The sequence below is a fragment of the Somniosus microcephalus genome, chromosome 11, assembly GCF_052327205.1.
Source record: "Somniosus microcephalus isolate GS21.2 chromosome 11, FLI_Smic_1.0, whole genome shotgun sequence".
NCBI classification, from domain to species: Eukaryota; Metazoa; Chordata; class Chondrichthyes; order Squaliformes; family Somniosidae; genus Somniosus; species Somniosus microcephalus.
In genome coordinates this window covers 10,671,908-10,686,881 of record NC_140997.1, presented here as the reverse complement: position 1 = coordinate 10,686,881, position 14,974 = coordinate 10,671,908, and the positions used below count along the sequence as shown (strand labels likewise).

General features: G+C 45.8%; 1 protein-coding gene across 2 annotated transcripts in view; it reads left to right on the top strand.

The window, feature by feature from the left end:
• The window catches only part of iqce (IQ motif containing E), a 98,599-nt gene that overhangs the window by 44,700 nt on the left and 38,925 nt on the right, over positions 1 to 14,974 (top strand). For both annotated transcript variants that reach the window (XM_086000198.1, XM_086000197.1), the window contains exons 3-5: positions 8,079 to 8,121; positions 12,241 to 12,387; positions 12,843 to 12,974. In XM_086000198.1, the coding sequence (XP_085856324.1) occupies positions 8,079 to 8,121; positions 12,241 to 12,387; positions 12,843 to 12,974 (322 nt within the window). The remainder of the gene's footprint in view (positions 1 to 8,078; positions 8,122 to 12,240; positions 12,388 to 12,842; positions 12,975 to 14,974) is intronic.

Genomic DNA, 14,974 nt, shown 5'->3' with positions numbered 1-14,974 from the left:
ATCACCTGTAAATATTGACACATTCCTGGGAATCACCTGTAAATAGTGACACACTCCTGGGAATCACCCGTAAATATTGACACACTCCTGGGAATCACCCGTAAATATTGACACACTCCTGGGAATCACCGGTAAATAGTGACACATTCCTGGGAATCACCCGTAAATATTGACACATTCCTGGGAATCACCTGTAAATATTGACACACTCCTGGGAATCACCCGTAAATATTGACACACTCCTGGGAATCACCCGTAAATATTGACACATTCCTGGGAATCACCCGTAAATATTGACACACTCCTGGGAATCACCTGTAAATATTGACACATTCCTGGGAATCACCTGTAAATATTGACACATTCCTGGGAATCACCTGTAAATATTGACACACTCCTGGGAATCACCCGTAAATATTGACACATTCCTGGGAATCACCTGTAAATATTGACACACTCCTGGGAATCACCTGTAAATATTGACACACTCCTGGGAATCACCGGTAAATATTGACACACTCCTGGGAATCACCTGTAAATATTGACACACTCCTGGGAATCACCTGTAAATATTGACACACTCCTGGGAATCACCTGTAAATATTGACACATTCCTGGGAATCGCCCGTAAATATTGACACACTCCTGGGAATCACCCGTAAATATTGACACATTCCTGGGAATCACCTGTAAATATTGACACATTCCTGGGAATCACCCGTAAATAGTGACACACTCCTGGGAATCACCTGTAAATATTGACACACTCCTGGGAATCACCCGTAAATATTGACACATTCCTGGGAATCACCCGTAAATATTGACACACTCCTGGGAATCACCCGTAAATATTGACACACTCCTGGGAATCACCTGTAAATATTGACACATTCCTGGGAATCACCTGTAAATAGTGACACATTCCTGGGAATCACCTGTAAATATTGATACACTCCTGGGAATCACCCATAAATATTGACACACTCCTGGGAATCACCGGTAAATAGTGACACATTCCTGGGAATCACCCGTAAATATTGACACATTCCTGGGAATCACCTGTAAATATTGACACACTCCTGGGAATCACCCGTAAATATTGACACATTCCTGGGAATCACCTGTAAATAGTGACACATTCCTGGGAATCACCCGTAAATATTGACACATTCCTGGGAATCACCCATAAATATTGACACATTCCTGGGAATCACCTGTAAATATTGACACATTCCTGGGAATCACCTGTAAATAGTGACACACTCCTGGGAATCACCGGTAAATATTGACACACTCCTGGGAATCACCCGTAAATATTGACACACTCCTGGGAATCACCGGTAAATAGTGACACATTCCTGGGAATCACCCGTAAATATTGACACATTCCTGGGAATCACCTGTAAATATTGACACACTCCTGGGAATCACCCGTAAATATTGACACACTCCTGGGAATCACCTGTAAATATTGACACACTCCTGGGAATCACCTGTAAATATTGACACACTCCTGGGAATCACCCGTAAATATTGACACACTCCTGGGAATCACCGGTAAATATTGACACACTCCTGGGAATCACCTGTAAATATTGACACACTCCTGGGAATCACCCGTAAATTTTGACACACTCCTGGGAATCACCCGTAAATATTGACACACTCCTGGGAATCGCCCGTAAATATTGACACACTCCTGGGAATCACCCGTAAATATTGACACACTCCTGGGAATCACCTGTAAATATTGACACACTCCTGGGAATCACCTGTAAATATTGACACATTCCTGGGAATCACCCGTAAATATTGACACATTCCTGGGAATCACCTGTAAATATTGACACACTCCTGGGAATCACCTGTAAATATTGACACACTCCTGGGAATCACCCGTAAATATTGACACACTCCTGGGAATCACCCGTAAATATTGACACACTCCTGGGAATCACCTGTAAATATTGACACATTCCTGGGAATCACCTGTAAATATTGACACACTCCTGGGAATCACCTGTAAATATTGACACATTCCTGGGAATCACCTGTAAATATTGACACACTCCTGGGAATCACCTGTAAATATTGACACACTCCTGGGAATCACCCGTAAATATTGACACACTCCTGGGAATCACCCGTAAATATTGACACACTCCTGGGAATCACCGGTAAATATTGACACATTCCTGGGAATCACCTGTAAATATTGACACACTCCTGGGAATCACCTGTAAATATTGACACACTCCTGGGAATCACCTGTAAATATTGACACACTCCTGGGAATCACCCGTAAATATTGACACACTCCTGGGAATCACCGGTAAATATTGACACACTCCTGGGAATCACCCATAAATATTGACACATTCCTGGGAATCACCCGTAAATAGTGACACACTCCTGGGAATCACCTGTAAATATGGACACACTCCTGGGAATCACCTGTAAATATTGACACACTCCTGGGAATCACCCGTAAATATTGACACATTCCTGGGAATCACCCGTAAATATTGACACACTCCTGGGAATCACCCGTAAATAGTGACACACTCCTGGGAATCACCTGTAAATATTGACACACTCCTGGGAATCACCCGTAAATAGTGACACACTCCTGGGAATCACCTGTAAATATTGACACACTCCTGGGAATCACCCGTAAATATTGACACATTCCTGGGAATCACCCGTAAATATTGACACACTCCTGGGAATCACCCGTAAATATTGACACATTCCTGGGAATCACCCGTAAATATTGACACACTCCTGGGAATCACCCGTAAATATTGACACATTCCTGGGAATCACCGGTAAATATTGACACACTCCTGGGAATCACCCGTAAATAGTGACACACTCCTGGGAATCACCGGTAAATATTGACACACTCCTGGGAATCACCCGTAAATTTTGACACACTCCTGGGAATCACCCGTAAATAGTGACACATTCCTGGGAATCACCCGTAAATATTGACACATTCCTGGGAATCACCTGTAAATATTGACACACTCCTGGGAATCACCCGTAAATAGTGACACACTCCTGGGAATCGCCCGTAAGTATTGACACACTCCTGGGAATCACCTGTAAATATTGACACACTCCTGGGAATCACCTGTAAATATTGACACACTCCTGGGAATCACCTGTAAATATTGACACACTCCTGGGAATCACCTGTAAATATTGACACATTCCTGGGAATCACCTGTAAATATTGACACACTCCTGGGAATCACCTGTAAATATTGACACATTCCTGGGAATCACCCGTAAATATTGACACACTCCTGGGAATCACCTGTAAATATTGACACATTCCTGGGAATCACCTGTAAATATTGACACACTCCTGGGAATCACCTGTAAATATTGACACATTCCTGGGAATCACCTGTAAATATTGACACATTCCTGGGAATCACCTGTAAATATTGATACACTCCTGGGAATCACCTGTAAATAGTGACACATTCCTGGGAATCACCTGTAAATATTGACACACTCCTGGGAATCACCTGTAAATATTGACACACTCCTGGGAATCACCTGTAAATATTGACACATTCCTGGGAATCACCTGTAAATATTGATACACTCCTGGGAATCACCTGTAAATAGTGACACATTCCTGGGAATCACCTGTAAATATTGACACATTCCTGGGAATCACCTGTAAATATTGACACACTCCTGGGAATCACCTGTAAATATTGACACACTCCTGGGAATCACCCGTAAATATTGACACATTCCTGGGAATCACCCGTAAATATTGACACACTCCTGGGAATCACCCGTAAATTTTGACACACTCCTGGGAATCACCGGTAAATATTGACACATTCCTGGGAATCACCCGTAAATATTGACACATTCCTGGGAATCACCCGTAAATATTGACACACTCCTGGGAATCACCCGTAAATATTGACACACTCCTGGGAATCACCCGTAAATAGTGACACACTCCTGGGAATCACCTGTAAATATTGACACATTCCTGGGAATCACCCGTAAATATTGACACACTCCTGGGAATCACCTGTAAATATTGACACACTCCTGGGAATCACCGGTAAATATTGACACACTCCTGGGAATCACCCGTAAATATTGACACATTCCTGGGAATCACCTGTAAATATTGACACACTCCTGGGAATCACCGGTAAATATTGACACACTCCTGGGAATCACCCGTAAATATTGACACATTCCTGGGAATCACCTGTAAATATTGACACATTCCTGGGAATCACCCGTAAATAGTGACACACTCCTGGGAATCACCTGTAAATATTGACACACTCCTGGGAATCACCCGTAAATATTGACACATTCCTGGGAATCACCCGTAAATATTGACACACTCCTGGGAATCACCGGTAAATATTGACACATTCCTGGGAATCACCTGTAAATATTGACACATTCCTGGGAATCACCTGTAAATATTGACACATTCCTGGGAATCACCGGTAAATATTGACACACTCCTGGGAATCACCTGTAAATATTGACACATTCCTGGGAATCACCTGTAAATATTGACACACTCCTGGGAATCACCGGTAAATAGTGACACATTCCTGGGAATCACCCGTAAATATTGACACATTCCTGGGAATCACCTGTAAATATTGACACACTCCTGGGAATCACCTGTAAATATTGACACACTCCTGGGAATCACCTGGAAATATTGACACACTCCTGGGAATCACCGGTAAATATTGACACACTCCTGGGAATCACCTGTAAATATTGACACACTCCTGGGAATCACCTGTAAATATTGACACACTCCTGGGAATCACCTGTAAATATTGACACACTCCTGGGAATCACCTGTAAATATTGACACATTCCTGGGAATCACCCGTAAATAGTGACACACTCCTGGGAATCACCGGTAAATATTGACACACTCCTGGGAATCACCGGTAAATATTGAAACATTCCTGGGAATCACCAGTAAATATTGACACACTCCTGGGAATCACCTGTAAATATTGACACACTCCTGGGAATCACCGGTAAATAGTGACACACTCCTGGGAATCACCCGTAAATATTGACACACTCCTGGGAATCACCGGTAAATATTGACACACTCCTGGGAATCACCCGTAAATATTGACACATTCCTGGGAATCACCGGTAAATATTGACACACTCCTGGGAATCACCCGTAAATATTGACACACTCCTGGGAATCACCCGTAAATATTGACACACTCCTGGGAATCACCCGTAAATAGTGACACACTCCTGGGAATCACCTGTAAATAGTGACACACTCCTGGGAATCACCCGTAAATATTGACACACTCCTGGGAATCACCCGTAAATATTGACACACTCCTGGGAATCACCCGTAAATAGTGACACACTCCTGGGAATCACCTGTAAATATTGACACATTCCTGGGAATCACCGGTAAATATTGACACACTCCTGGGAATCACCCGTAAATAGTGACACACTCCTGGGAATCACCCGTAAATATTGACACACTCCTGGGAATCACCGGTAAATAGTGACACACTCCTGGGAATCACCCGTAAATATTGACACACTCCTGGGAATCACCCGTAAATATTGACACACTCCTGGGAATCACCTGTAAATATTGACACACTCCTGGGAATCACCTGTAAATATTGACACACTCCTGGGAATCACCCGTAAATATTGACACACTCCTGGGAATCACCTGTAAATATTGACACACTCCTGGGAATCACCTGTAAATATTGACACACTCCTGGGAATCACCCGTAAATATTGACACACTCCTGGGAATCACCGGTAAATATTGACACATTCCTGGGAATCACCCGTAAATTTTGACACACTCCTGGGAATCACCCGTAAATATTGACACACTCCTGGGAATCACCTGTAAATATTGACACACTCCTGGGAATCACCTGTAAATATTGACACACTCCTGGGAATCACCCGTAAATATTGACACACTCCTGGGAATCACCTGTAAATATTGACACACTCCTGGGAATCACCCGTAAATAGTGACACACTCCTGGGAATCACCTGTAAATATTGACACATTCCTGGGAATCACCTGTAAATATTGACACACTCCTGGGAATCACCCGTAAATATTGACACATTCCTGGGAATCACCCGTAAATATTGACACATTCCTGGGAATCACCCGTAAATATTGACACATTCCTGGGAATCACCTGTAAATATTGACACACTCCTGGGAATCACCCGTAAATATTGACACACTCCTGGGAATCACCCGTAAATATTGACACACTCCTGGGAATCACCCGTAAATATTGACACATTCCTGGGAATCACCTGTAAATATTGACACACTCCTGGGAATCACCGGTAAATATTGACACACTCCTGGGAATCACCCGTAAATAGTGACACATTCCTGGGAATCACCTGTAAATATTGACACACTCCTGGGAATCACCGGTAAATATTGACACATTCCTGGGAATCACCCGTAAATAGTGACACATTCCTGGGAATCACCTGTAGTATTGACACATTCCTGGGAATCACCCGTAAATATTGACACACTCCTGGGAATCACCCATAAATATTGACACATTCCTGGGAATCACCCGTAAATATTGACACACTCCTGGGAATCACCTGTAGTATTGACACATTCCTGGGAATCACCCGTAAATATTGACACACTCCTGGGAATCACCCATAAATATTGACACACTCCTGGGAATCACCTGTAGTATTGACACATTCCTGGGAATCACCCGTAAATATTGACACACTCCTGGGAATCACCGGTAAATATTGACACACTCCTGGGAATCACCGGTAAATATTGACACATTCCTGGGAATCACCGGTAAATATTGACACACTCCTGGGAATCACCTGTAAATATTGACACACTCCTGGGAATCACCTGTAAATATTGACACATTCCTGGGAATCACCTGTAAATATTGACACACTCCTGGGAATCACCTGTAAATATTGACACATTCCTGGGAATCACCCGTAAATATGGACACACTCCTGGGAATCACCGGTAAATATTGACACACTGCCTAGAAACTCCCCTCTCTTTCCCCTCCCGCCCCCCCCGGCCAAGATTGACATGCTCCAGAGCTCCTTCTGAAAGACACTGTCAGTTGCCCAAATGAAAACTACTTCTATCATTGCAGAAAACATTTTTCACTGCTATAGAACGACATAAATATTGTGCGAGTAAGTCAACAAATACAGAATCAAATATGAAATGCACGATTTTCAAGATGGTGGGCTTGCGGCTTGGGAAATGTCAGGCCCCAGATGGACAAACGGCCGGGGTGAAATCAAACGACATTTTGAATCGCATGGAATCTCCTCACTGTCCCCACCCCAGGCCCCAGTCTGAAAATCTGTGTTTTAACATGACCCACAGCAGAGGGTCACTGTTGAAAGTAAGCGGGGAGGCTGGGCTAGTTTGAGCAGCTAATTGCAAATGTAATCGGAGTAACTACTAGAGAGTCACCCTAAGGTTTCAAAAACCTCGAAGGGTACTAATCGGAATTAAAAAAAAGAAAAAAATACCTGCATTTATCTCATGCCGTCCCAAACAGCCAATTAAGAACTTTTTGAAATGTAGTCGCTGTTGTAATGTAGGAAACATGGCAGCCATTTGCACACAGCAGGATCCCACAAACCATGATAATGACCAGATAATCTGTTTTAGTGATGTTGGTTGTGGGATAAATATCGGTCAGGACACCGGGGAGAACGCCCCCTGCTCTTCTTCGAATAGTGCCGTGGGATCTTTTACGTCCACTTGAGACAGTAGACGGGGCCCTCGATTTATCGTCTCATCCGAAATACAGCACCTCAGACAGTGCAGCGCTCCCTCAGTACTGCACTGGGAGTGTCAGCCTAGATTTTGTGCTCAAGTCTCTGGAGTGGGACTTGAACCCACAACCTCTGACTCAGAGGCGTGAGTGCTATCCACTGAGCCACAGCTAAATAACAAAGGGAAGTATTTAAAAGTTAATTTACTGACGCACTTTGTTTTCCATATTTAGAAACCCAAGAAGAAGAAATCAAATAAACCACCCATGTCCCCAAGTGAGTAACAAGAATTTCAGTTCACAAATGCAGCTGTTTTTATGTCCTATCTTTGGTATATTTTTCCATCCAATTTTCTCCCCTCCCGAAACCATTACTTTATATAAGGATGGTGGGGTGGGGTGGGGTGGGGGAGAGAGAAAATATGGGGGTAATTTTAACCTAACTGGCCGGGATGGAATCCCACGGGATCAGGTGGAATACCTGTTTACCCTCTGCCCGATATTGATCTCCATGGAGTTCAGTGTAAAACCCACAGGCTCATGGGTGAAATTGGGCAGCAAAGCGTGTGAAGGATCCCAGGTATGGATCTTGTGCCCCACAGCCCAAATGCTGGCTTTTCTGTTTGTTGGTTTGCTCGTATTCCATGTTAAATGCCACTAAAGACTTGCATTGCTTTCACGCCTCTCACAACCTCAGACGTCCCAAAGCGCTTTACAGCCAATTAAGTATTTTTGAAGTAAAAACAGAAAATGTTGGAAATACTCAGCAGGTCCGTGGAGAGAGAAGCAGAGTTAACGTTTCAGGTCGATGACTTTGGATCAGAACTGGAAAAAGCTGTAGAGATAGAACAGGTTTTAAGCAAGTGCAGAGGCAGGAAACATAGAAACATAGAATTAGGGTTGCAAAATTCTGGGAATTTTTAAAAGAGGAAACTTTCCATGGGAATTTTCGGGAATTTATGGGAATTTAGCGTTTTTTTGCACACTGATGGTTTTTGTCTCTGACCCTTATATTTTTGTCGTCAAAATAGACATACTGTTCCATACAAATAAAAACAGGCTTTCAAAACTTTATTTAGGTTATAATTTTGAACTTTATTGAACCCCCACAAAAAGGACCCATCTAAAATAAAATAAAAAGAGCGTCAGCTTATTTAGCCTGTAATTTGTCCTTATTTTGTCCCTTTGAGTCTTCTACTCATGAGTCTTCTGAGTCTTCGACTCCTCATTGCTCCTCCTGATTCTCTGACTCTGGCTCTGACGTGTCCATTTCCTCCTCTGTGTCAGTGTCTAGCTGTGTGGTGGACACTTCTGTATCTGGCTCAATAAGTTGTAGGTTCGCCCGGATAGCCACCAGTTTCTCCAGTCTCTTGTTAGTCAGCCTGTTGCGCACCTTTGTATGCGTATTCCCAAAAAGTGACCAGTTTCGTTCAGAGGCCGCTGATGAAGGTGGGATTTGGAGTATCACCGATGCAATAGGTGACAGGGCCTCAGATGCACAAAGTTCCTTCCACCAGGTATGTGCACTGATATGCTTGCATGATTCCCATATCCCATCCCCATTCCAAAGACCTTGCTTGGTAGAGAACTTTGCCAGACTTCCCAGAACTTTGCCCACATCCAGATTGAGTTGGTGCGAGAGGGTAGAAATCACACTGTAAGCACTGTTGATCTGTTCTCCAGAAAGTATTGGTCTCCCAACATGCTTTGGGTCCAGCATGTATGCTGCAGCATGAATCGGCTTGACACAAAATTCTTGACGCGTCTGTATGAATTGAACAATTGCCTTCTCCTCTGCTTTGAGCAGCAGGGATGTGGGTAGGGCAATGCTGATTTGTTCTTTTAAATCAGTAAAAAGCCTGAGAACATCTGACAAGACAGCGTCATCTCCTTCAATCTGAGCAATTGCAGATGCTACTGGTGAGAGTAGTTTAAGGCTGCTAACCACTCTCTCCCAAAACACATCATCCAGCAGTATTTTCTTGATGGTGGTTTCCATATCCCCAGACTGGGATATTGCCATTTCTTGCAGCGACTCCTTACCCTCCAGAAGGCTGTTGTACATTATGACAACACCACCCCATCTAGTGTTGTTGGGCAGCTTCAGTGTGGTGTTCTTGTTCTTTGTCATTTGCTTGGAGTTGTAGGTTGCTGCAACTACCTGTTTTTCCCTGACATACTTAACAACTTGCTTGGCTCTCTTGTACAGTGCTTCCATGGTTCTCAAACCCATGATGTCCTTGAGGAGCAGGTTAAGCCCATGAGCTGCGCACCCAATAGATGTAATATGAGGGTAGGCCTCCTCCACTTGAGCCCAAGCAGCCTTCATATTCGCAGCATTGTCAGTAACTACTGCAAAGACCTTTTGTGATCCAAGATCGTTGGATAAATGCTGTTGCATCTTTGTGGCATTCTTTACATATGGCTTTCTACAGTGTTTGCACATGTACACAGTCTTTCCATCTTTAATGCCTGGGGTAAAATGCTTCCACACATCCGACGGTAAACGTGGCATTGTTCTATGCAGAGAAATAAAGGGCATTCATCTCTGTGTCGAACTGCGGTCGATCAGCACGATTGCAACAGGGTGAGTACATTTTTGCTGATGCTCCATGTGATGGAAGCATGACCTGTACACACACGACGCTACATCACCAATAGTGTATTATTTTGTATATTTTAAATTGAAGGACAACAGAGTTCAACAAGTAACTGGTTTATTTGGTATAAAGTCTGATTTACTTACTGCATCATCACAACATCAGCAGAAAACAAAATGACTTCCCTCAAGACCCCTAACCTGGATCTTAAAAAAACTATAGCAGTCTTACAGATGCCTGCAGGCCAATCACAATTCGATATGCAAATATTACAAATAGAGGGAGCTAATCACTCATCCACTCATCCAACCAATCAGGACACATTTGTTCACAGTCACACACAAAACTTGTAATTATTAAAACAAGCCAAGTAAGAAGATAAACATATATTGATTAAGAAATTCCTTAATAATTAAGATTCCATCTCTGTTAGTAATTTTAAGAGAGGACCTGTGGGGAAAAAAAAGAAAGAAATACAAAAAAAACAGTATTATGCTAGCATGTGCTTTTTTGGGCAAAATTCCCAAGCTAAACTTCCTGTGGAAAATTTCCGGAAATTTACCGGAAACTTTCCACCCCTTTGCAACCCTACATAGAATATAGGAGCAGGAGGAGGCCATTCGGCCCCTTGAGCCTGCTCCGCCATTCAATGAGATCATGGCTGATCATCCAAATTCAATACCCTGTCCCTGCTTTCTCCCCATATCCCTTGATCCCTTTAGCCTTAAGAAATATATCCAACTCCTTCTTGAATATTATTTAATAAATTGGCCTCAACTGCCTTCTGTGGTAGAGAATTCCACAGGTTCACCACTCTCTGGGTGAAGAAATTCCTCCTCATCTCTGTCCTAAATGGCTTACCCCTTATCCTTAGACTGTGACCCCTGGTTCTGGACTCCCCCACCATCGGGAACATCCTTCCTGCATCTAGTCTGTCTAGTCCTGTTAGAATTTTATAAGTTTCAATGAGATCCCCTTTCATTCTTCTAAACTCCAGCGAGTATAAGCCCAATCGACCCAATCTCTCCTCATACGTCATTCCTGCCATTGGAAAAGGGGGGAGGGACGGTCTGTGATAGGGTGGAAGGCAGGAGAGATTAAAAGACAAAAGGGATGATGGTGCGAGGCAAAAGGAGATGGTAATGGGACAAGCAAAGAAACAAAAGATCGGTCAAGAGGAGATGCAAATGGGAATGTCAGAATCATCAACAGCTGCTGTGGACTCTGCTGTTTCTCTCTCCACAGATGCTGCCTGACCTGAGCATTTCCAGCATTTTTTATTTTGATTTCAGATTTCCAGCATCCGCAGTATTTTGCTTAAGTACTTTTGAAGTGTAGTCACTGTTGTCATTTAGGAAATGCGACAATTTACACACAGCAAATTCCCACAAACAGCAATGTGCTAATAACTGGATTACCTGTTTTTAGTGATGTTGGTTGAGGGATAAATATTGGAGCACTCTGCTTCTCCTCTTCGAATAGTGTCATGGAATCTTTTACGTCCGCTCGAGAGCGCAGACGGGGCCTCGGAATAACGTCTCATCTGAAAGATGGCACCTTCGACAGTGCAGCATTCCCTCAGCCCTGCATTGGACTGTCGGCCTGGATTATGTGCTCGGGTCCCTGGAGGGAGATTTCAACCCATGACCTTTTGAGTCAGAGGCGAGAGTGCTACCGCTGAGCCACTGCTGACCCCTGTAGGTTGAGAAGCCATGCTATATTATTATAAGGTACTGCTGCCCAGGGCATCATCCATCCCTGCTTGCTGACAGAATCTCACCTTGTTCTTCCTGCAGAATCCCCATATCTCTCAAACATGTACCTGCATCCGAGGAAGGCAGCAGTGTGGAGGTCATTGAAGGGCACCGGGACCATGCATGTGGAAAATCCATCGGCCAGGGTGCCGAGAGAGCTGTGGGTGGCATCGCTCAGGCAGGGTGTCGGTAAGTGACTGCAGTATGGATTCATCCAGTCTCCTCTCCTTCCCTCTCTCCCTTCTCTCACCCGCCTCCCCTCCCTCTCTCCCTAGACAGAGAATGTCAGTCAACTATTCGGGCATGAGAGGCATCGCAGCCAAGCCTGATCCTGTCGTCCTCAAACGTCCCCGCTCCTGGGTTCCGGGGCGAGTGTGGTTGCAAAGCTGAGACTTAAAGGAATTGACAGAATTGACTGGAGTGGCTGCAGCTTAATTTGACTCAACACGGGAAAGGTCACCCGGCCCACTGTGTGTATGTGTGTGTGTGTGTGCGTGTGTGTGTCTGTGTATGTATGTGTACATGTGTGTATTTGTGTGCTAGCGTGGCTGGCTGGGTGTAAGACTTTAGGGTAGAGTGTTGTGAGCACATGAATTGGAATAATCCTCACTCTTGTCATTTCTTTAAAACAATTGTTCCCGCAGCTCTGTCCCAGTCGCTGAAGTCTGAGTTCGACTCCGGGTGCAGTCGCAGCTTGAGCTACACGAGTACACCAGAATATCTGAAAGATGCCCTCGGTATGAAAAAGCCGAAGCATTCCCGGTCAGCCAGTAACGGTGAGTATCCTGCAGGAACCTCTCTCCCTTTAATAATGGGCCCAAATAGAGAAAAACTGTCCTTTTTCATCTAGCGTTTCACTTTGGGTGGAAGTCCCGCAAGGGTTTTTCAGCCTGTTGCTCCCTGTTCTCCAACATGAATAAGTGAGTAACAACAGACCAGGTCACAATGTGACTACGGATAACAGGCCATGAAGCTCATCTTAACTCATTCATCCAAAAAGAAGGAACAGTCCCCACATCACAGCATCCAACTCATTCTTCAATGATGACGTGGTTTTGGCCTTTTCTGTCCATTCCACGGCCGAGGCCTCCCCCACGTGATGTTTGAGAAACCCTGTAACTCAGTTCAACAGTAACCATCCATTACTGTTTGTGTTAACTCTCTGTCTCTCTCTCATTTTTTCCTCTCTCATACTCTCTTTCATTTTCTCTCTCATCTCTCATCCCCTTTCCCATTTTCTCTCCTCTCTCTCATTCCCCCTCTCTCGTTCCCCCTCTCTCGTTCCCCCTCTCTCGTTCCCCCCTCTCTCGTCCCCCCTCTCTCGTTCCCCCCTCTCTCGTTCCCCCCTCTCTCGTTCCCCCCTCTCTCGTTCCCCCTCTCTCGTTCCCCCCTCTCTCGTTCCCCCCTCTCTCGTCCCCCCTCTCTCGTTCCCCCCTCTCTCGTTCCCCCCCCCTCTCGTTCCCCCTCTCTCGTTCCCCCTCTCTCGTTCCCCCCTCTCTCGTTCCCCCTCTCTCGTTCCCCCTCTCTCGTTCCCCCCTCTCTCGTTCCCCCCTCTCTCGTTCCCCCCTCTCTCGTTCCCCCCTCTCTCGTTCCCCCCTCTCTCGTTCCCCCTCTCTCGTTCCCCCCCTCTCTCGTCCCCCCTCTCTCGTTCCCCCCTCTCTCGTTCCCCCCCCTCTCGTTCCCCCCTCTCTCGTTCCCCCTCTCTCGTTCCCCCCTCTCTCGTTCCCCCTCTCTCGTTCCCCCCTCTCTCGTTCCCCCCTCTCTCGTTCCCCCTCTCTCGTTCCCCCTCTCTCATTCCCCCCTCTCTCATTCCCCCTCTCTCATTCCCCCTCTCTCATTCCCCCTCTCTCATTCCCCCCCTCTCATTCCCCTCTCTCTCATTCCCCTCTCTCTCATTCCCCTCTCTCTCATTCCCCTCTCTCTCATTCCCCCTCTCTCATTCCCCCCCTCTCATTCCCCCCTCTCTCATTCCCCCCCTCTCATTCCCCCCTCTCTCATTCCCCCCCCTCTCATTCCCCCCCTCTCATTCCCCCTCTCTCATTCCCCCCCCTCTCATTCCCCCCCTCTCATTCCCCTCTCTCTCATTCCCCCCTCTCTCATTCCCCCCCTCTCATTCCCCCCCCTCTCATTCCCCCCCTCTCATTCCCCCCTCTCTCATTCCCCCCTCTCTCATTCCCCCCCTCTCATTCCCCCCCTCTCATTCCCCCCTCTCATTCCCCCTCTCTCATTCCCCCTCTCTCATTCCCCCCCTCTCATTCCCCTCTCTCTCATTCCCCCCTCTCTCATTCCCCTCTCTCTCATTCCCCCCCTCTCATTCCCCCCTCTCTCATTCCCCCCCTCTCATTCCCCCCTCTCTCATTCCCCCCTCTCTCATTCCCCCCCTCTCATTCCCCCCCTCTCATTCCCCCCCTCTCATTCCCCCCTCTCTCATTCCCCCCTCTCATTCCCCCTCTCTCATTCCCCCTCTCTCATTCCCCCCCTCTCATTCCCCCCCTCTCATTCCCCCCCTCTCATTCCCCTCTCTCTCATTCCCCCCTCTCTCATTCCCCCCCTCTCATTCCCCCCCTCTCATTCCCCCTCTCTCATTCCCCCTCTCTCATTCCCCCCCTCTCATTCCCCCCTCTCTCATTCCCCTCTCTCTCATTCCCCCCTCTCTCATTCCCCCCTCTCATTCCCCTCTCTCTCATTCCCCTCTCTCTCATTCCCCTCTCTCTCATTCCCCTCTCTCTCATTCCCCTCTCTCTCATTCCCCCTCTCTCATTCCCCCTCTCTCATT